General features: G+C 44.6%; 1 protein-coding gene across 1 annotated transcript in view; it reads left to right on the plus strand.

Annotated features, from left to right (window-relative positions):
• The window catches only part of cacna2d2a (calcium channel, voltage-dependent, alpha 2/delta subunit 2a), a gene marked incomplete at both ends in the record, with an annotated part of 161527 nt that overhangs the window by 24362 nt on the left and 110636 nt on the right, over window positions 1–26529 (plus strand). The window contains one exon of the mRNA XM_083771116.1: window positions 24875–25013. Coding sequence (XP_083627242.1) covers window positions 24875–25013 — 139 coding nt within the window. The remainder of the gene's footprint in view (window positions 1–24874; window positions 25014–26529) is intronic.

The following is a 26529-nucleotide window of genomic DNA, read 5'->3' on the forward strand; positions in this document are numbered from 1 at the left end:
GACAGGCGAAATAGAAAGGGAGAAAGAGGGAGAGTCAGAGAGAGAGAGATATACAGGGGAGTAAAGGAGAAACATAGAGATGTATGCAGTGAGCTCGATGTCGCAACCCTAGAGATTCATGGGCACTTTGGGCAGGATTCATGACTAAAATGCATAGGGGGATAGTGAATGTGCATTAATATTGCCATGAATACATTATTTGGGGCTTGAAGCGAAACTCGTGAATAGTCATTCAAATGTTATATGATTTGTTCTAAAGGCACATGATTGGGGCTGGGAGATCTCTCTTTTCCCACACTTTTACTCTACATCTTTCCTCTATTTCAACATGTTCCATATTATTTCCCCCATTCCACACTTTTTCCACATCTTTCCCCTTTTCCACACTTATTCTATACTGCTTTCTCCTTTTCCACATCTCTCCTGTCTCCACCAAGCCGAAGGCATGGGGAGAGAGCATGTTTTGCACCCTGTCCGTCCGTCCGTCCGTCCGTCCGTGCACAGCTAATCTCCGGCACTAGGGATGTCCCGATCACGTTTTTTGCTCCCGATCCGATTACGATCGTTTGATTTTGAGACATACCGATATCGATCTTTCCCGATCCGATCTTTATATTTTTATATAACACTTATGCCATATCGGCATATCCCAATAGCAAATATCCTAATGTATGTCACTCTAGTCTAGTCTGTTGTGTTGCCTTTCAATTATTGAAAGGCAAAATGTGACTATACTTTTATTAGAATGACTGTCATTGTGTTTTTTTTTCTTTCTATGAAAGCATGGAATCATAGCAAAATAATGATGTATTGGTTAATTAGAGTGAATACAGTTTTACAGCTTATAGAACTGAAGTCAAGTTAAGACTCTTAAAGAGTATCTCTCTCATTCAGAGAGAGTACTACAGACACCTATGCCATCATGCATAGCGTGGGTTGCATTTCCTTTGTTTTCATCATAGGTGTCTTTTACGCCTTTTATGAGTGCGACTAGTCTTTGTTTGATGATCTCTGACTGGGACCAGAAGGAGAACAACTAGCATAAACACGACAGTTTTTACTAAATGTCATTGCTTATACATCTTTCTTTGATATTTACATTAGACAATAAAAAATCCGATCTATTCTCCCAGATTCCGATCTTTTGAAAACCATGTGATTGGAGCTGATTTCCGATCCGATCGGGACAACCCTATCCGGCACCATATTGGCCTGGTCGACGCCAAACTGTGCACACTCCCTGGATGCCAATTCCGAACCTCTGCCCCAACGGCCTGTTATAGCGTCACCATGAGGCCGATTACTCGTACAGATTTTATCCATACATCACGTAAATCGGTACACACTATCTCTACAGTCATGTGAGTCAACACGGATCTGTCCCATTTTCCTTTCGAAGATTGCCTTCCAAAGTTTGCAGGATTGGTCCCTTTTGAACAAAATGCCTACAATCATGAACACAGCATGCAATTTCTGTGAAGTCTTACACGCACATTCCCAGTAGGCAGAGGAAGACATGCCACTTAAAGCATTTCAAATCGGCCTCATGGTGGCGGTATAACAGGCCAATTCATATAACTGCACTTATCTATGTAAAACTTTGTATGCACACTCCCTAGAGTCCAAGGAAAAACCTTTGCCCTGCATTTTTCACATCTGCCTCTTATAGCACCATCATGTGATTGACTTATGTAAAACACCTTCAGATTGTATCCAAATGTCACGCAAATCTGTACACATGATCTTTATAGTCATGTGATCAAGGCGGATCATTGTGATCTTTTTATATTCTATCGTGGTGGGCTAAGATTGACATCTAAAGTTTGCAGGTGTGGCCAGTTTTGAACAGAATGCCTCAAATCCTGAATGCCGTGTGTTCAATTTACATGAATCTTTGCACGAACATTTCCACTACGTTGAGGAACAATTAATGCCACCCTTTTCACATTGCCCTATTATAGCGCCACCAGGAGGCAAATTTTAGCAATTTCATATTACTCCGACAGCTACACATTTTGTCCAAACATCACAAACATTTCCTGACCTGGTGGAGACCTGTGCTCCGAGGAACACTTTTTATGGTTCCACACTTATTCCATCTCTTTCTCATTTCCCCCACACTTTACTTTTTTACGCTCTTTACGCCACTCTTTCCATTTTTGCCACACTGTGCTCCCCTCTTCTCTATATCTTCTGGTCCGCTGCCCATCTTTCACAGAGCCTTTGAAGTTAATGTGCGGTTGGGGGGGGGGGGGCAGCACATTGATGTGATGTGCATGGAGAATGCCATTCACTTTGCTGAATTTGCACTGCGTATTGGAACTTTAATCTGAGGGCACATTTGTTTATTGGCATACAAATGAACATCTGCATGGAGCTGTGTGTGGACGCCATGCTTGCAGCAGCTCCCTAATCGCCTAAAAGCCTGGAGATGCAGAGCATAGCAATGAGAGAGAGAGCCGCGCCCAAGGCCCTCCGTCATGCACTCCTTTATCTGAACACCCACACTCTCACTCACTCTCTCTCACTCCCTCCTCTCTCTCTCTCTCTCTCTCTCTCTCTCTTTCTCTCTCTCTCTCTCTCTCTCTCTCTCTCTCTCATATTCGTCACCTTATATTTATCTCGCTCTCATTCTCGTGGGTCAACAGTTTAATTCCCAGTTTATTGGATGCATCTTTATTGGCTTGACATTATGAAGAGGCATTTTTGACAAGCGTCAACCTTTTAGCCGATTGCTGTATTTTGCATTCGCCCCTAAACACACAAATAGACCAAAAACCATCTGCGTTTGAGTCATGACGACATTCTCTGCTAATGTATTTTGGTGTGCATATTCTTAGATTTAGCTAATGATTTTTTCATTTTTGTCAACAACTGACCGCAATTGTATCTTTATGGCCAGATGTTGCCCCTCAAAAATTCACGGTTGAGATGAAAATGAAAATACGTAGCCTACAGTCTGATTGAAATGTATTCAAGTCATATTTTCTGTACGCTCCGTGGGCTTTGCAAAAGATTACGTATAATTGTACTCTATTATGCGATCCAGTTTGGTCTGCTCTCAAACTGAATTCATACAGTATGTCATAATAGAGTTTAGCTTTTAACGTTAAACGCAACCACCGGGTAGTCACTGTGACTGCATCACGGTATAAAGTGATTTATTATGATTTATATAACCTTGTAGAGTATCTTTATATATGTCCTTCTTGCAGATATAAGTAATGTAGGCTGTATCTGTATTCAGCAGTAGGTAGGATTTAACATACAATGCAACACCACTACAGCTCAGTATTGTACTCACTCACTCGGCAATTCATTGTCATAACGATTCAAATGTTGTGTAGGCCTACTGTAGCGACAGCTTGAGGCATATGCATTCGTACCCATTCTTTTGAACATATCTCAGGAGAACTGGTGATTACAATGGCAATAAGGCCTGGCAATTAACCGAAAAATATATCAAAACCGATATTTAGAACCAATAACTGACTTAATCTCAGTGTTGACTCATGTTGCTTCTCAAATAATTGAAAAGCTGTTTTTCAATGAATCGCCTTTTTTAAAATAGACTTTTCTTTTCTTACATTTTGATCCCACGATTTTGTAACCCATTTTTTCGCCCAGTGTCAGTTATAAGCCTGGGCTCTACACACCTTCCGCCACCCTGAGGAGAGCAACTGACTGACCTCATGCTTCCTTCTATGCATGAGGAGTCAAAGCCGCTTCTTTTGACTTGACTTTGACTTGGGGGGAGTTTCCCCGGCCGGACGTAGCGCGTGGAAGGAACACGTTATTCCAACCAGTTCCTTAACCCTCCATCAGGCTGGCCAGGGGGAGGCAGTTTATAGACCAGGATTACTGCATGTTTTTTGTGAGTGTACCTACCCTATAGGGACACGGGGAGAACATACAAACTCCACACAGAAAGGTCCTTTCACCAACCCCGCCTCGGGTATGGGCACTGATGACGTGGAGGAGGGAACACGCCCCCAGCACCCACAGCGTCCCCAGCAGGACTCAAACCCAAGACCTTCTAGCTGTGAGACGACAGCACTACCGACTGTGCTACCGTGAGAAATACATTCTAATCTAAATTGTTGAATCTGATTAACCACTTAACCCTGCATAATTGAGGTGCTCCGATTGATCGGTGGCCGGCCAAAATCGGCCGATCATAATCTGATTGGTCGTCGCCAAATTCACCGATACGCAAATCTGATCAAAAAAGCTAAAAGCTGCACAGTTTACATCCAAAAGAATGTGTCACAGCTGTCACAGCCTTGGTGGCTCCTCCCCCTCCCCAGAGTAATATGAGCTGCTTTAAATAGCATGCGTTCTCTCCTCTATTTTGCACACAGAAAGAGTACATTTTCGCCGACTTCATACCATAATATGCTCCACAGTCCACACTCTGCACAGATGACATTCCGACTTGCATCTTTTCATTGGCTTCTTTTGTAAACGGCCACTCGGCCAGGTTGTATGAAAATGCCCGAGGGTTGCCAGGTTTTCTGTATCGGCCGATCATGAAAAAGAAAATCGGTGATCGGGATCGGCCCCCAAAAACCGTGAACCGAGCACCTATACTGTATAATACAATGGTGCATACAAAAATAGTGTTATATATCAGCTTATACATCTGTTATTTTTACAAAAACAACAAGGAATCATTCATTAATCATAATCGAGGCAAAAGTTTGAAATAATATTTATTTGAAGTCATATCGCTTAGCTCTATCTTGCACAAACGTCCACTTGGACTCGAGGATGAACTGATTAGACTGTGGTGGCCAAAGTTCAAGTTCACAAAACCTGTCCACTACTTCATGCTATGAGTCTGTAGTCTCTGGATAGACGACGTCTCTGGATGTCAACGACGACAGGCTGTGGCGGAGACATACAGTACTACAACTGCCATGCAGTGTTTCTGTAGCTTCTATATAGTTCTATAGTTCCTTTTCTCTTTCTTTTTTTCACTCTTTTGACAAATTTGTGTGATCACGATTCACGTTTAATAAGTTCTTTCACTCTGTGGGAACCTGCACGTGCACACCTGCATAAAATAAAAGACGGAAATGAGTTGGCCAAATTGGTTTCTGATGGTCTATTGTTATTCCATTTCAACCTCTCCTTTCGCTGTGAATGCCCTTGTATGTAACTCCTTTATATTCTGCGCTGTGGATGAAATTGCATGTCAATCATTACAGATTTAATAACCTACATAAATTGACGAAACACTATACGCAGTGTGTGTGTGTGCGCGTGTGTGCGCATGTGCACATGCGTGCAAATGTGTGAGAGTGCATGCTGCTCAACCTTATGCCTGATTTATATTTGGTTGTGTGCACGGTGTTGCACCAAAAGTAGCTGATCTACAAGCTCACAACGTGACGCAGTGTGAAGCGCTGTGGGTTTGTTAGAGCTTGTATCGGCATCACAGTTTATACATTCCCCTCCAGCCAGAGAAAGCACAGCACCTAATAATAATGCTCCAGGTGTTTCTCCAGTTTAAAGGGCCCTGGGTTCTAACCATTATCTGTCGGACAGGAACTTTCTCCATATTTCAACTTTTAATGTATTTTCTTCTCTCTTTTTTTTTTTTTTTTACATTAATGCCAAAGTAGCCGATTTACAAGCTCAGAACGTGCCGCATCATGACTTGTTGTGACCGTAAAATTTGTTAAGTGTGTCGTCTGTGTGTTTTATAGATATTTAACTAATGAAAAGTATTAACAAGAGGCTTGTGAGAGACTAAATAAAAACTTTTTTTTTTTTACCTTTCATGAAAAGTAACAGTTTTGAACATAGAAGGTTTCCCACCGACATGGGATTTCAGTATAGTTTAAACGCCTCTGGGTAGTAAAGGAATTCACATAATATAGTAGGCCCGGGGGGGGGGGGGGGGAAGAGAGAGAGAGAGAGAGAGAGAGGAGATACTGTAAGCAGAGAGACAAGAGGACAGATTGTGGAGAGGGGGAGGGCTGTCTTAAGTGCCTTGCAGAGTCTAACGTAATCGACGCAAGAGTATACATACGCAACGGAGGGTGAGAGAAATGTCTCCCTTGCGTTGCGTCAGTTACGTGATTCGTCTCGTTCCGTCGGGTTGAGATCTGATCCCGAGCCTACGCAACCATATTGCTTGCGTTGCGTACCTTGCGTCGAGGACACCCTGTGACCCTGCCCACCTGGAGGCAGCAGAGAGCAAGAATGCTTTTCCTCCTCTGCTCGACCGCTCTTGAAAGAGGACAACACTTCCACCGGCACATTGAGTTGTAAACGTACATGACAACAGCGTTCGAAGCACTGCTTTGCAAACTCGTCTGTGATTATCAGGCCTGGACTGACATTATGTCCAGTGGGCAATGGGCCGCCCCAAGAATGGGCCGCCCCCATTGCTTTAATATGTTTAGGCCAAATGTTAGCCCTTTGACCCAGTCCAGCCCTGCTTTTCAGACGAGAACTCAGCGGAATTAGAGCGGAGAGAGTGTGTCTCTCCTAATCCTATGCTTCCATTTGGTGACAATTTGACCATTTACAGACGCGTCCAACAAACCGTTTTTTCCGTCGCTGATGATCATCCACTAGCGGCTTCCTTTGACAATGAATGGTAGACTGCAATCTGCCCGTGTGAACGCAATGTTGAATTGATTTACAGCACTAGCAAAAGACGCAAAACTTCGTCGTGGTGTGAGCTTGTGGATCGGCAGTGGTATATAGCCTACTTCGACTGATGATATAGTATAAAACTCATTATATATACAGTTATAACTACATCTCAACTCATAACAAAAAATAAAGTGGCACGTCAGTACAGTTTATACAATCTAAACATAATTTGACGCATCGCATCCGCATGTAATAAAATAGACCAACTACAGGTGCCAGGGGGTGTCACAGCTGCCATCTAGTGGGCGAGTAGATGCTTGCACATAAAAAATTATAATAGACCGACGTAAACGAGGCAAGCAACGACCAAGATTGTTGCACAAAAGCAGTGAAAATAGAAGATCTACAAGCTCACGACGTGTCTCATCTTGACAAGTCGTGAGCTTGTAGATCTATTTTCCCTACTGGTACTTTGGACATCGGCCCAAGCACGTTAGGGCCGATTCATACTCCTATTTTACCGCTGTAGTGCCGAAATGATTTCGGCTTGTCAGAAATTTCCAGTAGCACCGAAGAGCCAACTTTAGGACGGTACCCGCCGCCCCCCCCGAACCACAAATGACATCACATTGTAGGCTACAGAGCCGAACCAACTTTTATTCGTCTCTAAAATAGGAGTATGAATCGCGCCTTCGAGTTCTGTTTGGAGAGATTTGTTTTGTATGCAGTGACACACTCAGCAGGGGCTGTGCAGGCTTGTGTGTGTGTGTGTGTGTGTGTGTGTGTGTGTGTGTGTGTGTGTGTGTGTGTGTGTGTGTGTGTGTGTGTGTGTGTGTGTGTGTGTGTGTGTGTGTGTGTGTGTGTGTGTGTGTGTGTGTGTGTGTGTGGGTTGGGGGGGGGTTATAAATGAAGAGCTTTCAGTTGAAATATCTCATCGTTTGATATAATGTCAGCTTCCATTAGGGGAGACGAGGTGCAAGAGATGATGGCTGGAGAACCCGAGGCAGTAGAACTGTATAGGTTTGCGGTTGACTCCAGGTTTTGCCGTCCCCGGCGTCTATGACTGTGTGTGTGTGTGTGTGTGTGTGTGTGTGTGTGTGTGTGTGTCAGTGCATGAGGCATTGAGCATGTTCTGTAATTATAAAGTCATTAGCAGGTGTCCGGAGGTGATATGAATATGACGGTGATGATGGAGCGCTCATCTCAGAATCAAAATGTCAACCTGTCTGAGCTGCTGTGCTGAATCACACACACACGCACGCCACACACACACACACACACACACACACACACACACACACACACACACACACACACACACACACACACACACACACACACACTGTTCACCTTCTCCTCTATGGCAGGGGCTTCCAAAACAATGGGTCGGGAGTCGGGACCCTTGAGTCGCATTCTGCTTATACTTAAACAACCCATCCTATTAAAATTGGCTAATGGGTGGACTGGCCCCTTTAAAGGGGTATTCTACTAAACAAAAAAACCCCGTCATATATGGCTTATGTGACCACCCCAGGCAAGTTTTTAAGTTGCTCGATTCAGTATTTAGATATTTGATATTCGTTTTAGCTGCCCCGCCTTTTCTGGTGACTGATATTGTCCTTCTATGTACTTTTTTCATTTCTTTTTATGTTTTTTTTGGAAAAGAACCTCCTCCAGGAAGAGGTTGGAGGAGAAAGAATTATTAAAAATCACACTGAAGTGAGTGCTGCCTTTAACATAATAATGATGATAATGAAAAAAGTAAATTAAACAAATAATGCCTATTGCATGTTGTAGTAGGCAAACATTCGGTGAAAGGACCAAATGTGAACTTGTAGATCGGCTATTGGGCGAGCCTTAGCCTTTATCCCTAAACGTATTTGCCATATTTTACTATCTTGAAAAACATTTTAAAATAGTTCAACCAGCCGTTCTACATCAACATGTCGTGAGCTTGTAGATCGCCTATTTGAACTATTTAAAAAATGTTTTTCAAAATAGTAAAAAATGGCAAATAAGTTTAGGTATAAGGGGTGGCACAAGATCTAGCACTTTGTGTAAAGGGAAAAATGAATAGGCCACATACCTAAGGGGGACCCTGGTCAGTGAAAATATCATATGTGCATACGTAGACAAACATGTACACACAACACAATGGCTAGAATCCATACAGTGATGAGGAAAGGAGCCAGAAGCAGAAAACAAACATAGCCTACTTATGTAAAGCCATTGGAAAAAACACACAGTAAAGGTGCTTACACAAGACAAGCTGCAAAACCGCTGGAGCTGACTCAGCCATTGTTTTCCTGTGCAGAGAGCCATGGATGCTATCATGGTACCACCTCGGTAGTCTCATGTAGCCGGATAACTTTTCAAAAATCTGCTATTTTGAGTCTGGAACCCCATTTTTCCATTTCTGATAAGCAGCCAGCTATATTCGTCTAATTTGAGTTACAGTAGGACAGATTTATACAGTACACGAACTGTTGACCTTCTGCTTATTACACAGTTAACCCAGGACCTTCAGGATTATTTTACTACTTGTATCGTACCGTATGTATTTCCAGCAGCCCTGCCTCAAATAGCCACCCAGTTTCCTTTTAAACGCCCGGGGTCGGACACCATTTTGTGTATTAAACGCCCTGTCCAGGGGGTATTATTTGCAGTTTCTTCAGCCTAATTGGAATTGTAACCAAATAATGGCCTGGTGCAGGGCAGTGCAAAAATAAATAAAAGCCTGCTGCAAATAGCCACGAAATATACGGCATTTATCTTTGGAATGAACTGCCTGTCTCTGTCAGGCAGGCTCAATCTAAACTGTTACTGTTCTATACATAAAAAGTGTGAAAATACTATTATGGAATAAGCTACAGGCTAGATTTGCCCTTTAGATTTGTGATTTCACAGTTTGATATAGATTTTAGATATTATTATGTGCCACGTAAGGTAGTGGTGCTATGTCATTTATTTATTTGACCAAAATAAAATCAGGGTTCCTTGATGGTGTTTCAAATTGAGTTCTGTAACTCTCAGAGGGTACAAATGGAACCAATGGTTGCATATTTGGTTCCATTTGTACCCTCCGAGTTATAGAGGTCGAGAACCAATGATGTGTAGAGAGACATGAGCAGACACACACTGTGGTCCGGTGATAAAAAAAAGTCAACATTATTATCTAGACCAGAGGGGCGGTTTCTATAGCAACAGTCAACTTGTCTCTACATGAATCTCACTGCATTTGCTGAAATCATAAATTGGGAGAGGAGGAGAGAGATGGACGGAGATGAAGGCATGCAGTAATGGATCGTACTACTCAGATTTTGAAAGTAGTAATACCACCACCATGCACTTTGCAATTTACAAAGTACAACTTTACAGAAATGTAGATGTCCCATGTTTACTTATAGTAAATAAGTCAATTTGTACAAAGGTATTTGCCTCAAAATACTTAAAGTAGCCAAAGAAAAAGTACAAATTATGAACGTTTATTTCAGAATTCATCATTATTATTAGACTTTACAGTATTTTATTTTTTATTTTTTATTTTTCACCCCCTCCCCCCGTCAAACGCATTGTGAACTTGTAGATCTGATATTTATACAGTATAACTGGTGAAACGGGACATTCTGCATAATGAGTACAGTATATATTTTTGCCAATACATTTTGATTACCAGGCTTTTTACCTGTAGTGTAACAGAGTGCTTCTGCATGGCAGTATTGATACAATATTAGGTGCGAGCTTACTCGTGCACACGTTTGTGTGTGTTCCAGCTAATGTGCGGATGTTTCATCAGGTGTGTGCGTAACCCCAGGCCCCCAGACCCTGGACTCCTCCTGACCTGTGACCACCCACAGCAGATGGCCACGCTATCTGAGGGCAGCTGGGAGGGTCATGCACATCTGTACTTATGCACGTGTGTGTGTGTGTGTGTGTGTGTGTGTGTGTGTGTGTGTGTGTGTGGGCGTGTGCGTGCGGGTGAAGCGCCTTGGAGTCAGTGGTTAGGTGCAACGGGTCATAAGTGCACAGGTGGCGTGTACCATGTGTGGAATGTGTGTATACATTTTGAGGTCGTGTTCTTACCAACGACGCAATCAACATCGCACAAACGAGCCGCGGTGCGGGCGGCAACAATCTATTTGCCGTATGAACCCACCGGACCCTCGTGTACACCCCCCCCCCCCCTCCACCACCACCACCACCACCACCACCAGGGACCGAGGAGCGGAGGGCTTATTTACAGAAGGATAAGTGGCAGTGCCACTGTGGTGAGACTAATTGTGGCAACGGGAGCAGTAGAAACAGCCCTGGGATCTGCCTAAGTCTTGCTCTCAGCATCACTGGCACAACACAACAGCACTGCTTTGGCTCTACCTCTATACCTCTCTCTCTCTCTCTCTCTCTCTCTGTCTGCCTGTCTGTCTGTATATGTCTGCTTCTCTCTCTCTCTCTTGGCTCTGCAGAGACCAAGCTATTTTTAGCACTGGCAGTGCCCTCCCTCCCTATACTGCGCCCGACACCAGCATCGCCACCACCAACCGCTGCTGTCGCCACTAGTACTACCCCTTCCCTTCTCCTCTCCTCTCCTCTCCTCTCCTCTCCTCTCCTCTCCTCTCCTCTCCTCTCCTCTCCTCTCCTCTCCTCTCCTCTCCTCTCCTCTCCCCTCCTCTCCTCTCCTCTCCCCTCCCCTCCCCTCCCCTCCCCTCCCCTCTCCTCTCCTCAGCCTGTATTCCTGGTCTTAACCCAGAGCAGTCTGCTGAACCACATTCTTCTGACCCCTCTCGCCTCCACCCCATCATGACATCGCTGTCGGAAACCTCATATCTCCCAGCCAATAGTGCGGGAGCCATTACTCTGCTTAACTATACATCGGATCAGCCCATTTCCGAATTTCCTGAAAAGTAACAGTTCGGGACATACAGTATGCGCATTCCACCGGCCATCGCCGGCGATGTCCACCCCAGCTCCTACGCAGAGAGAGGGACATTTCAGACACTCGGGTGCATGGTTGCCCTTGAGAGCGCGTCTTCATAGCCAGCCTCCTCCTCCTCATGATAATGAGACGGGCCCCACGGCCGCTGCTCGCCACACGCATGCGGCCCCGGCCTGCCCTCACGCTCCCCTCTCCACCGGAGATAAAGACGCCAGTCCAGAGGAGAACATGGAGGACGGGGCAGGTTAGGGCAGGCCATTCCCAACCTGTGGGTCGGAGTCCTACTGGTGGGCCGTGAGGCTGTTGAAAAGTGGGCCCACTAAATAACTGGCAAAAACACAATTTTTTAAAATTAATCTTACGAAATCTATGTGCGTATGTGTAGGCGTCTCCTGCTGTAGTTCACGTATCTCGACCGACCAACTTCAAATGTCTTAATCATGTTGTTCTAGAGACATTAGCATCATAGTGTGTACATGTTCTTTCAGAGAAAATGTTGGCATCATATGCAGGTGTGTACATGTTAGTTCAGAGACATTATTAGCATCATACATGCAGTTGCGTACATGTTAGTTGTAGAGCCACTAGCATCACATGCAGCTCAGTGTACATGCTAGTTGTAGAGCCACTAGCATCACATGCAGCTCAGTGTACATGTTATTTCAGAGACATTATTAGCATCATATGCAGGTGTGTACATGTTGTTTGTAGAGCCATTGGCATCATATGCAGTTGTGTACATGCTGACATTTGCGTATATGCAGGTTATAGGGCGGGGGTCGGTGCTCGGCTGTGGACCAATGCGTTTGGTTACCGGGGCCAATGAGGCAGTGCAGCATCACGGTGCTCATCTTGTTGTGGTTTCATTGCTTCTCCCCCTGTTTACTATGCTGTTTACTATGACTCATCACCGCCAGCTGAGGCTGTTAGGACTCCCAGGGAGAGCAGCGCTTTCCACTTTATTCTCTTCTCATTACTTTATTTCCCTCCATGCTACATCTGAACACGTTATCGCCATTCCCAACATACTCACACACATACACACAACTACATTCCTCGACTGCATTCCAGACACGCCACAATGTGACCACGTGTTCTGAACACGGGACTTGAACACGTGACACATTGCCAGTGGTGGACGGTAACAAAGTACATTTACTTGAGTACTGTATAGACTGTATAGATCACTCCACTATTACTATAAAGACAAATATTGTACTTTTGACTACATTAATACATTTCTAGGAATGGGGGGAAAAGTGCATTTGGAATTGACCTCTTATTAAGCTCCATATCAAAAGTGACGATAGCAGATCTACAAGGTGCTTGTAGATCTGCTATTTTCACTATCATTGATTTTATTGAATATCTGAAATTTGTTTGTGCTTTTGAATACCTTAAAAAGCAAGTACTCCTCCAATACTAAGCAATTTCCACTTGTAGTTGAGTAACATTTGACCAGAAGTAGACTCTATCTATACTTTGACTCAAGTACGTGGTCCACCACTGCACATTGCACATTACCTTAGCCAAAAGAAAAAAGCATCATCTGGAATAATGACATGGCATTTTCCTGTTTTTGTAATTCTCTCAACAACAGCTCACCTACCTTCATGACCTACTTCCATTCTGTACTCGTTGCACATCACACTACTGCCACTGCGTGTTCTGTGATGCTGATTATATTCTCATGCTGAACCAACCGGTGTGAGTGAATATAAACCATGATGACTCTCTCTCTCTCTCTAGCTGCTTCTTCTCCCCACCAATCACCATCGCCAGAGGGAGAGAGAGGAGCTTCTTTAAGGGGATATAGACTTCTCTGCCATATGTCTTTACACACGATATAGACTGATCTGCTATATCTGTACATGAGATAATAGGCTGTCTATAGTCTGCTATATCTTTACATGAGATATAGGCTGTCTATCTGTTATATCTTTATACAAGATATAGGCTGTCTATAGTCTGCTATATCTTTACACGAAATATAGGCTGTCTATCTGCTATATCTTTATAGAAGATATAGGCTGTCTATCTGCTATATCTTTACGGGGATATAGACTGCTCTGCTATATCTTTACAGGGATATAGACTGCTCTGCTATATCCTTACACTGGGATATAGACATCTCTGCTATATCTTTACACGGGATATAGACATCTCTGCTATATCTTTACACGGGATATAGACATCTCTGCTATATCTTTACACAGGATATAGACATCTCTGCTATATCTTTACACGGGATATAGACATCTCTGCTATATCTTTCTGTGCTCACCTGTTTCTTTTTTTTCCACTTTTTCTTTTCTGCGCAGGAGAGTGACATTTCATACTACGATTCAAAAAAGGATTCGGACTATTCTGTGAGTACGGTTTACGGCCTGTGCCCCCACTCCCCCCCCCAACCCCACAGCCCGTCCCCCCCCCACCTTCTCTAACCCCCTCCCCTGTATACCTGTACCTGCAGTCTAACCCGGTGATCCCTCTCTTGCCCTGTCACCCTGTTCCCCTGCACCCCCCCAGCACCCATCCTCATCCTACACAGTGTTTGTGTCCCCACCCTCCAGTCTGAGCCCCCCCCCCCCCCCCCCGGGCTGTCTATGTCTGTTAGTGAGTTGACACCAAGTTACAGTGAGTCTGTCTGACAAGTGTACCAACCTGTTTATTTATACTCCGTCGTACGACGCGGCCGCACGTCGACGGGAGGTGGTCTGCAAGCTCGCAACAGCACACGACACGACACGCCGAGATGCGACGTGACGTGACACGTTGTGAGCTTGTAAACCGTCTATTTTCGCCGTGGCGACTCCATCGTACGACGCCGTATAAATCGCCTGTAAGGGGCCGGTGTTGTGCATGTGACAGCACCCTAGAGCCCCCCCCCCAACCCCCCACCCAAATTCGATCCGATGCATCCCTCCCAGTGTGCCCTCCTCCCCAACCTCAAATAATCACTGTGGACCTCAGCAAGGGCTGAGCAAACCCAACGGAATGCCTCTTACGCCAACCCAAGATGCCATCTCGTGCCGATGGGTGTCATTCATATGTACACGCAAAAGATATGAAATTACTTTGGACGCCAGGATCGGGGCTTCCAACCTCCCTCTTGCGGCAAGAGGCCCCTGCAGGTAAATTGGTGTTTTGGGTAATGGTTGTCTCTAACCGGTGTGTCACTGGACTCGCCGTAACGCCTGCAGTCCTCTCCTCAGCGATAGGTCACGAGCTCACGAGTCCCCTAGCCCTTCTGATTGATTTGCTCTCACTGAGGGAGTGAGAGAATTCCCCAGATCACAGAAGCACAAAAGGTTGAAATAGACAGAGAGAGAGAGACAGAGAGAGGGAGCAGTGAGAGAGATATAGGGGGAGAGAGAGAGAGAAGCAGAGGAGCAATAAATCACGGTGTGATTTTCTCTTTGTTGCACGCCACTCCTGTGATTAATGATACGGCGCTTTAGGGCCTGTCAGCGCGTCTAATTGGAGCGCATCGGTCATCATTAACATGGCACGGCGAGGGGCCAGGGCCCCCCGACACACCCTCTGACCCCGCGCACACCCAGCCCAACAACGCATCCAAAGACAGCCTTAGAGGTCACGTCTAAGGTCACGCCCCCGCGACACAGCACTGCGTGGTTCTCTGAAGCACGCGCGACGCTTCGATGAGCACCCTAATATAGACGCTTTTCAGAGTCAGGCTTCTTGACTCTGAGGATCCGAAGGCCTACTTTATACTTTGTTGCAACGGCCGTGTGTCGCTTTGCCAAAAGTAGAAGATTGTCGCGCTTTTTCCACTTGAAAATGTATGTCTGGTAAGTAAGTCTGGTATTTTAATGGCGAGCGACACACACAGTCATGCCATTAAGTATGAATGAGCCATGCGTCCTGCTGATATCCCTCTGAGGAGACATGGTAAGATAAACACAGGTTAATTTACTGTCCTACTTTAACTAACCTCTGTTCTGTTTCCCATAATGACCATTTTCTGAACTATTGTATGTTTCTTCTCGACGTTGTCAATACAAATGTATATCTTAACATTGTTTGAGTTATCCACTTGCATGTAAGAATATAATAAGTCTGGCCCTAAATATTGGTGCTGCTGTACATAATTCCGTCATCTTGCCAAAGGGGTGATAATTAGATACACAAAGATAACTGATGCGCAATATTCGCATCAGATCGCTTTCGACGGGTCTCGTATGCACATACCATGTTCAAATGCTGCCACTGTGGCTCCGGTAACGTGTGTGCCGCTCACACACACACACACACACACGCATCGCACGGATGCAACTGGGACGTATCCTCAGTGATGTATCCCAAGGTCATCGGGGTTTCGGGTCTCGCGAACATCATACCCCTCACTCAGGTGACCCATAGCCGGGGTGATCAAGTAGCTCAATGATCAATAGCTCAATGATTTTTTTCAAAACTAGTGGCCGTAGCTTAGTGAGTAGAGAGGTAATCAGGTAACTGGTAATCAGAAGGTTGCCGGTTCACCTCCCAGTCTGCCCAGTATGTGTCCAAGTGTCCCTGAGCAGGGCACTTATCCACTCAGCCAGGACGAGGAGTTGCTCTGAGCAGCCGTCACATGGATTAACAAAGGTCTATCTTCCTCTTCTTGTATGGGCTGAAGTGGTTAGAAAGTAGCTATAGCTCTCGTTCACACATGCGCGCACGCACTCGTTTCTGTCCTCTGTTTCTCAAGTGATGTGGTGTGGAGTGGGCCCTGCCGGCTCGGGTGAAGGTGGCGAATGAAAGAGTCTTCAAAATGTCATCCCTGGCCTCTTCAACCTTTAATTAAACCGTGAGAATGTGGAGATAAAATTAACAAATTGGTTAATGAATCGAGCAAAACAGGTGGCGGATGGCTGAAGAAAATTAACCGATCAGTCTTTCCTGCGTGGATTTATTTAGATCCTAATTAGAAGCTGCCTTGGTTAATTATGATTGGGCTCTTGTGGAAAAAGACTTTAAGCGTCCCTAACTAGAATGGCTACGACACAAACAAACAGCCTCACGTGTCTGCCATGAAGGGAAAACTAAGCCAATCTCTGCTACTGACACATCCTTTAGCCAATCGGAATAACGGTTCTATGTCAAGACGAACCCTTATGGGTCTGTAATGGAACCATTCCTTCGTTCCATCTGTTCAGTCTCAGAGTTAAATTAACACTGAGAATTTTAAAGTGTAAATTGAGGTCCCAACCCCAATTTCCATTTTTTCCCCAATTGATCCAATTGGACCCTGGTGGGCCCCGGAGCAGACACTGAGAAACAGTGGTGTCAATACTAAGGACCCCCCCCCCCCTTTATAATGGCTCTAGAAAAAAAAAAGGAAAAAAAAGCAGATCTACAAGCTCACGACTCAAGCTTGTTGCTATTTTTGCTTTTCAAATCGACATGCACAAAGTAGGAACACCAGGTTGAAAGCAGTTCAACTGGCACAATGATCTTATGAATTCAATTTGAATTGAAAATATTTCTCTAAAAAGTTTTTTTAATTGTATTTGTTACTTTTCCACCTCGCCCTGTTGGCGCATGTGGGGCCCCAGGCCGTGACCCTCATATTGAAAACCACTGGTCTGGTACCAAAGATGTCTCAAGTCCAATTAAGTCCAATGCGATCAGCAGTGCTGATTATTGTATATCTTCTCCAACTTCATTCCCCACAGTGTCTCAAGGAGCCGTGTCAGTAGATCTCTGCTAAAGTAGCATTAATCCAGGGCTAAAGCCATCACCCCTGATAATAAATTAATCAATGCTAAGAAGCCATGGCTCTCCTGAGTTTATGAAGTGAGCATCGGATTCCTGCTACATTAATGCACCGCCGTTCAGCGGCAGCATTACTTTAATTGACAGCACTGCTAGCAGACACGGTGCATCTCATTACATCCCTTTGCTTTTAATGGTATTGCAATTGGAATAGTATATTGACTTAAAAATACCGGACGAGCCAAGGCTTGATGCATTTACTTGCAAAGTTTTGCATTGCGTTGCTGTCGGGCAGAAACCTTGTATCTTCATGTTTTAAATCAATCAAATCAAATCAATCCCCTATTCATCATCCTACAGTGTCACACAAAAAATATCTACAAGCTCAAAATGTGCCCTATGGCTACGTGTTTGGAACTTGTAGCAATTGTTGTCTCCACCAGGCCGAAGGCATGGGGAGAGAGTATGTTTTGCACTCCGTCCGTGTGTGTGTCCGTTAGGGTGCATCAAAAAATGCAATTTTAACCTCCTGATCTGTTCCTTTGCTAAAAGATGCCACTTCATGTTGTAAGAACATATGCAAAATATCTTTTCAATATATGGTGATTTACAGGTCCAACGCAGCATGTCAAATTTGGGTAAAAGTGCAATTTTCTGTGTTTTTTGAAAATGAAATGTGTTCATGTTCAGCTTGCGCTTGCAGCGAAGATTGGGCTGCTTACAGCGATCATGCTCAACTGCTTGCAGCACATTCTGCAGATGTTGCTCACTCTTCGCTGCTGCCACAAAGTCTGTTGTGAGTTTGACCCCACGCTCAGCGCAGTCATTGACGACGTTGATAGCACGCACATTCATCACACCTGCCTGGAATGATGCACTGGTAGCCCAATCCTCTACATTGAGTGACATAAATGCTGGATCGATCTGCAGCTGGTGCATACCAAACCAGCAGTCTGGGTTGGCAAGGTCAGCCAACCTGGTGGTCAGTGAGAGGACTGGAAACGTTGGCTTGCTGAAACCAGTGCCAAAGCGCTGCTGTGGGGCTAGCATGGGAAGATCATCTGGCTTGTGATCCAAGATGACATCCGAAAGTGCACGTCGCTCATCAGCTGGCACCTTGGTGCTGAAGAGTGCCAGGGGCAGCATCTCAGGAGTCAGGTACCAGAGGTGCCTCTGCAGTGCTTTCATGGCTGATGTTGCAATGCCCTCGTCAACAGACTTTTAAGCGTGCAGGTTGTGGTAGCGTGTGAGGTCATTCCATGCAGCATCTACGGCTGTGTCACAGGTCAGCCACCATGTTGCATAGATTTGCGTAATGAAGTTGGCAAACGCCAGAATCTTCGGCACCTGCTGCCGTGTGGTGATGGTGCCCTGGGGAAGCAAGGCAATATGCTGCTCCAGCAAAGCCAACTTGAGAGTGTAAAGTAACTTGGCCATCCAGCGTGCCTTTGCAGCACTCCCGGTCTTTGGAAGTTTGCTGGAGTCCGTGCTGCATCATCTGCACCCAGAAAGACAAGACACAGCTGCACAAACTCATGGTAGTCTCCTCGCTTGTATTCTATCATTGCCGCAGCACATGCGGTGAGTTCAGCACGTAACCTGCCCAGGTAGTAATGTACACTGTTTATGTTAGTCGCACAGATTTAATCAAAATCTCACACAAATCGGTACACATGATCTCTGTAGTCATGTGATCAAGACGAGCCTGTTGGATTTCTCAGATTCTACACTGATTAGCTAAGATTGCCTTCCAAAGTTTTCAGGAGTAGCCCGTTTTGTACAAAATGCTCCTGCGCATCCAGAATTCTATCCTCAGAGATGCTATGAGTGATCTGGCTCAGCTTTTCCTCAACAAAATGAAGACAATTGTTGCAAGAAACAAACAAACAAAAAAACGTGTTTATATTACTCCTAAACATTTTGCCAAACATCACACAACATCACACACATCACACATCAGTGGCGTCTTAATGCCGACATTGGAAACAACGGCTGCTGGAGAAGTGATAAAGCAGTTAACTACGTGGGCCACTGCAGGGGGGGGGTCAAGTGGGGCAAGGAGTTTGGGACATAATGAGGTCTGCGCCCGACAAGCAAAGATTGCTGGATGTTTTGGCTGCTGCAGACACGGCGTGTTTATATGAAAGACGAGGTGGAGGCACCGTGGGGCCCGAGGGAGCCGGAGACCTTTTAGAAATTGAGTCATTGAAGTTGGATTGTGAAGTGGTCATGAATCACTTCCATAATTATTATGTTAATGATTTAGAGAGTGAAGGTACAGTGAGTCAGGCTAAGGGTGCATGCAGCATATGGCATTCACAATGTTCTTCAGACAGGAGAAATATAGAGCAACAATGATTGGCTGGCCTATTAAGTTCAAGTTGTTCAAGGAGTTGTTGACGGAGTTCAACGTGGATGTTGTTTTTCAGGCCATGAGGTGACTTGTTATACTGATTTTGAAGGCCTTCTGACGTCAGAAAATAGAGGCTTTCCAATACTAGTTCGGAGAGACGGCACATCTGATGGTTCCAACTGGAAAGGTTCTGAGATTTGTAGTTATATCGAAAAATGTTTGGACGTCGGAATGATTATGTATAGAAGTCAACAATTCGGATGCTCATGATGTTGCCTGCCCTTGATCTTTTCACCTGACATTGTTATAATTTAGCTATTGAAAAATAGCAGATCTACAATCTTGTAGGTCTGCTATTTTTGAAAAATCTTGAAAATGTGGCGCAAATTTGGAATATATATTTTTTCAGAACGTACGTTTTTAACTCACATCTTTGCTTCTGGGGAGGTCCCTGGAACAACATATTTTCAGATGGGGGTCGGAGGCCAATTACATATAATTTTTGGGGTCCTTGACATGAAATATTGAGCACCACTGATATAGAAACATTTTATTTCAGAAAACTGTCAGGATTTAGAAGACATTTAAAACATTTTGACGTCAGGCCTAAATGGGTTAATACATGCAGTGGAACACCTTGTTCTCCATAGTTACATTCTCTGCAGAACATGCACCTCCCTGACCATTCTGTAGGGGGCGCTAGTGCAAGCGACGAATATCATGCTCCTTGCTTAGCGATGGGAAAAATCGTTCATTTCAGTGACTCGAGTCATTTCGTTCCCGGTCCTTCAAAAGATTAGCTGAAATAATGTGTTAACCATTCACCGCTCAGTACTTCTGCCCCCCCTCACCTTGTTCTGTCCAATGGCGAAAGATGATGTCCACTCAAAATGTGCGTTTCGCCACTGACTGTCTGAACCCTGTGTCACCAGGCTTTCCAGGACAACGGAACGACTCGAGGAACGATAAAAGACAGAATCACACCGAAGAACCCATCACTACTGGTTTTCCTCCCACGAGCATTGCCAGTTGTGTTCATTAGGTCGCATTCACACCTAATACTTCGGTAGACTCGATGCGAATGGGCGGAGAAGTTGGGATTCTTGCATATTTATTTTGCTGCGGTTTGCCTTCACACTGCACTGTCATCCGCAGCAATTGGGAACGCAGCAGGGAACTTTATCAATGTGTTCCATTCATAAACTACACAGTGAAATCTATGGTGTTAAAATAATACTTTGAGTAATAGTTAGGACGTAAAATTAGGGTAACGTGTGTCGGGGACTAGAAGAAGAAGAAGAAATGCGTTCTGGTAAATCAAGTTTACCAAGGGTAACTGGACTAAGCATCAGATACTTGTTTACAGCCAGGCCCACATGGAGCATTTCATGGTAGTGGTTCAATGCCTTGTCCAAGGGCACTTCAACGGTGGTAATTTTAACGTGTCGGACCGCTGATTCGAACTGGCGACCTTCCGATATCTAGCCCGCTCCGCAATCCACTCGGCCACCGCTGCCACTTACTAGACGTCTCTCTCTCTGACTCTTGTCTTGTGTGCACACGCAGTGCGTGCGTGCGTGTGTGTGTGTGTGTGTGTGTGTGTGTGTGTGTGCACGCACTGTTCTTTTGGGCATGTGGAGGCACAGCGCAGACAGCAGCACAAAATGAATCCGACCTCCGTTTACAAGTTTATCGACATGAAGAAAGTTCCCACTCCCTCCCCACACAGTGACAGCAGTGACAACACTTTTTATGCGTTTCCTTAAGCAATTGATTAATGTACTCGTCCTCATATTTCAATGAGGGCTTCAGTCTCCTACTCTCCTTATTTGCCCACGTCTATCCATGGTTAAACGGGACATCTTTGCGCTGCGTAAAATGAATATCCCTTCTCCGTCTCCAACTGTGTTTAGCTTCATTTCCTTTATTTGCTGCGGATTGCATTCCCACCTGCACCGAATCGAAATCAAATGCTTTTGGAAGCGAAGCGAAACCCCCGTTTTTTGGCGGAGTAGAATGCGGTTCTTTGATGCGCATTAGGATTCGAATGAGGCTTCACACCTGCCGAACGAAGCGCACTTTCCGACAACGTGCAGCAGGATTCGTTTTAATCGCAGTAAAGCTTTCTGTTGTGAAGGCGACCTTCATTGTAGCGCCCGGCCAAGCCTGTGGAGGATTTAAAACCGCTGCTCTGTGCAGGGCAGGAACTTTAGCCCTGTGCGGAACTGGGAAGGATGGCATGTTCCGACCTCTGCATGTGGTCCGCCCCGATGTGCCCTTCCGGTGAAACTCCTCACTGTTAGGTCAAAAGAAGCAGCTGCAGTAGTGGAGGATGACAGACTATAGTCACTATACCAACATGAGAGGACGGCAATGAGTACATTGGAGAGAAAATGAGAACAAACGTACCATTTACTGTACAATTCATGGACTCTTGGCCTTGACCAATGTGGATGCTAAATGATGTACAGGTATCAGTGTTCATTGATGCTGTTGCAGTGTGTATCATGCAGCGGCCGTTATGGCTACTATTTGTATTGTTTATTGGGCAGATTTTTCAATAGGACATCAACTGCTCGTCCCGACAACAGCTTGTAATTGCAATTTAATGGTCAATTAAAGCCAGGCCATCAATCAATTTCTGCTCTGGACATGGGGTTTTGATTTAATCTCAAACCAAAAAACAAACCGTTTTTATCATGTCAAATCCAATTAGCCTGCGCCGCTCCAAAATGTGTGTATTGGAGTGCTACAGATGTAGCAATCATATAATGTCACTTTTTAACGGCATACACATTCAACAATGACAGTGATTTTAACAAAAGTTCTTGTTTGTGAAGATTGCAAATTTAGTTTCAGGCAGCAAGAACTTGTCTCAACAAACAAGCAAAATCTTTAATACAGTTTAAAATAAAAGGCTTTTGTTTTTTCAAATGTTTGTCCCTTCACTCGACACTTTTTTTTTTGTAGGTTGTTTTGTTTTGCAGCATCTCAAAAATAGCCCGGAATGAATTGCTAATGGGGGATAGGAGCACGACAAATGATGTGGGACTTCTCTGATGCGGAGAAGCAGTTAGTTAGCAGAGAGATGACCTTGAGAAGACCTCCTGGGCTTTCATCCGTGTGGATTGATATATATATATACCCGCTTCATTTCTAATTTCTATTCCCTCTGACAGGGCAGGGTCTTAGTGGGCATCCTAAACACTCAGAGAAACAGATAATGTCATCTGTGCCAAGCTTGAACCTCCATACCCTTTTCCAGTGGTGGAAAGTACATTTACTCAAGTATTGTACTTAAGTACAATCTTGAGGTATTTGTACTTTACTTGAGTATTTCCAATTTACAATACTTTTACTTCTACTCCACTACATCTCAGAGCCAAATGTTTTACTTTTACTTTAGTTTACTAAAGATGTACTAGTTATTTGGAGATTTTAGAAAACAAACAATAACCACACCAGCCCTACATTTGGGCAGATCTACAAGCTCACAATGCGTCACGCATTGTGGAGCTTGTAGATCGGCAATTTTCAAAAGATGATGTGTGCACATTTTGAACTTGTAAAACGGGTACTGCAATATGAGTTCTACTTTCAGTACTTTAAGTACATTATGATGACGCTACTTTTGTACTTCTACTTAGTACAGAGTACATTTTGAATATGGGACTTCCACTTGTAACGGAGTACATCGTCATTGCAGTATTTATACTGCAAGTATAAATACTTGCAGTATACTTGAGTACTTTTTTCTACCACTGCCTTTTTCCAAGCATTGCCGTGCAAATCACGCACCACTGCCTGGCAGTCAAGGAAGGACTGTTGAGACCCAGGGCCAATCTGTCTAGAGCTGTAAATACTTTTTTGATCGCTGGTCTGTAAAAAGGTGAATCATCTCTGCATCACCAAGGACTCTGGTGATTTATCTGTATTATTTACAGTTTAGCTATTTATTTATTTATTTTACTATGGTTTTGGCAAATACTGCCCACACTGGGTCAGAGTGTGCACAACATGGACTGACAAGGTTGATTTGTTTGCTGATGCCATTACGACACATTGAGGTTTTAGACAACACACTCCATATCTGAACATATAGCTGCATTGGGAATGGTTATGTAGTGGCTGAGTCACGGTGATATGCGTGAGGCATGATGTCAGAGTGATGTCAGAGGTCTGCACGCCCACCGGCCAGCCCACCGGTAGGTACTAGGTAGTAGGTAGGTAGGTGTGTGTGTGTGTGTGTGTGTGTGTGTGTGTGTGTGTGTGTATATATATATATATAATATATATATATTCCCATTTCCTGAAAAGTCGTCGTTCTGGACATAAAGTAAAAGGTTTCTGCCCGACAGCAAAGACACATAATTGAAAAAACTAAATGCAACCCTGTGCCTGAAACACCCCTCCATGCCTGGTGTCTGAGTGGGTGGTAGAACACAGCTGTGATGGAACGTGTTCCCTAGTTATCGTCGGGGGGGGCTAATTTGCGTGGCACCTTACATGTGTGTGAGTGATAGCCATCATCTTAGGCTACTAATTGAATCCCTCTGCCTGGCATCTGCTTTGATACTCGCTGTTTGGAGATGACAGGGGGGGGAGCAACCCAAATATGAAGGCAGACAAAAGAAGCAGAGTAATTGATGTGTTCTGCTCTGAACCCTATCCAAACATTTCATTTGAATTTCAATGCATAGCTAAATTCACAGTGTGGACTTTTTTCGTGGCGTGGTTCTCAAAGTGGGGTAGGGATTCAGCATTGCTTTAGCAGGCTCTAAACTGACCCTTGCATACAAATGCAGTTCCATCCGTACGCTCTCTCAGAGCTATGGGGCGGGGTCCTTGAAATTGAGCAATTTGAGAAGCACTGTTTTAACGATGATAATGAATGTATTTGTAGTGCTTTTCAAAATGAGGTTACAAAGTGCTTTACAGAACAAGGTAAAAGAGCAGCATGATAATAATGAGCATGAAACAAGTAGATCAATGGGTAAAATAATGAAAACGAGGATAACAGAGAATTAACACAATTGAGAGCTAATGACACAATACAACTGATACAAAGGCAACACCACTATAAGAAAAGGGCCTTTAACATAAAAGTATGTTTTCAGAAAAGATTTTAGAAGAAAGTCACAGATTTTGCCTCGGGTAACACGGTGAGATTTGGGGCTGTGTCTTTCTCCTTGTTTGTCTGTCCTCTCTTTTGTATGAAGTGTGCTCATCCCTGTGTGTGTGTGTGTGTGTGTGCCCTGCAGTCAGAAGACGGAGAGGAGGAAAACCTGATGGAGAATCCGTTCTCGCTGGATCTGGACTTTGTGTACGACGCCAGCTTCAAGAACAAGGTCAACTACAACTCCAGCGCCGTCCAGATCCCCACAGACATCTACAAAGGATGTGAGTACTGTACTGCGTGCCACTTGCGTTATGGTCTTTTACGGTGGCTCACGCCAGCATCCCTGTGTTCGTGTTTAGAGGCTATATGGCCCTCATTTATCAATCGAGTGTAAAATCTGCAGGTTCCGTAGTACACCCACGTCGCCACGGCATTTATAAAGTGATCGCAAACAGCTGATCCTTCCTTAATTTCGTTCCGACGTTAATAAATGTGACGGCTGAAATCTATGAAATCAAGCCTCGCCCTCGTTTTTGCGACATGAACGTTCTGCAATACGACCAAACAACGCATGGTAACCTAGTTACACAATGGAAAAAGCAAATAAAAAAGTTTCCCCTTGCTGCCCGCCTCACCCCCCTCTCATACACACACATACACACAGGCGCACGCACGCACACGCAACTTGCAAGCCCAACTGGTGTGTTATTGTATCTTAAATGTATAAAGAATGAACACCTGCATGAATTAAATAAAGGCCTACCCTAGTACCCTGTCAGTTTCTCTTCTCACCTCGCTTGCCTTTCTGGTTAGTAAACCACAGCATGCAAGCCGCCTTTGTTTTAAATGGTCCCCCAAACCGTCCACACTTCACACCTAACGGCCGGGGATGCGCCACCCCCCGCCCCCCCCCCCCCCATGCTAATTTGCCCATTCAATCATTTGATCCACGCTACGTGCCTGCTGTGTGTTGTTAGTTGTAGCCTAAATTATTAAAGTCTTCATTCATTTAATATACAACAAAATATATTAGTGAACGAAAACCTGAACCTGTGAACCATATGAATTAAATAACAATTAAATAGGCGCGCACACACGCTGCTGTTTTAGGTGCATCTCCTTCCTCCTGTCCTGTCTGTCTCTAAACCGTGACCATGCACGTTTATGACAATCTATTTAGATTGCCTCGCGAGTCGCTGCAGTGGCTGGTCAGTGGTAATTATATGAATGTGCTGCCTAAACCAGCCTCATGTACATGGCACTGCACTGCCACTGGCACTGGTGGGCTGACTGGGTTAGCCTATCTCCGCTGCGGTCCCCTCGACTCCCCTGCACTTGCGCTGGCTGGCACGCCGGCACGCCGGCACGGCACATTTGGCATTCGAGCGACGCGTCAGGTTTATCCTTAATTAAAAGGACGAGACGTAACGCGAGAAAGACATGGCTGTAGATTGCAGTAGCCATACCCGTTGGTGTTGGTTGGTAGACTTGACTAGCTGCATAGCCTCGGTCCCAGGCTTACTTATCTGCGAAAAGAAGAGCTATAGCTGCAGCTATGCAAATGCCTCTCGATCCATGTCATGGAAGTTAACTATTGTAGAAGGTGGGGGGGGGGCTACCGGTATGCGCTCATGCAAAACACTGTTTAAATGGCTTATATGACTTGCAACATTGTTTTTAATTGCGCAATTTTAATTGCTTGCACATTTGGAAATATCCTACCAATTTCATATGACATGCCTTTACAAAATATATATTTTTCACATGTATTATTAGTTTTATACATTTTAGGAGTGA

Source organism: Protomyctophum parallelum (assembly GCF_964188405.1).
Source record: "Protomyctophum parallelum genome assembly, chromosome: 8".
In the NCBI taxonomy this organism is placed as follows: Eukaryota; Metazoa; Chordata; class Actinopteri; order Myctophiformes; family Myctophidae; genus Protomyctophum; species Protomyctophum parallelum.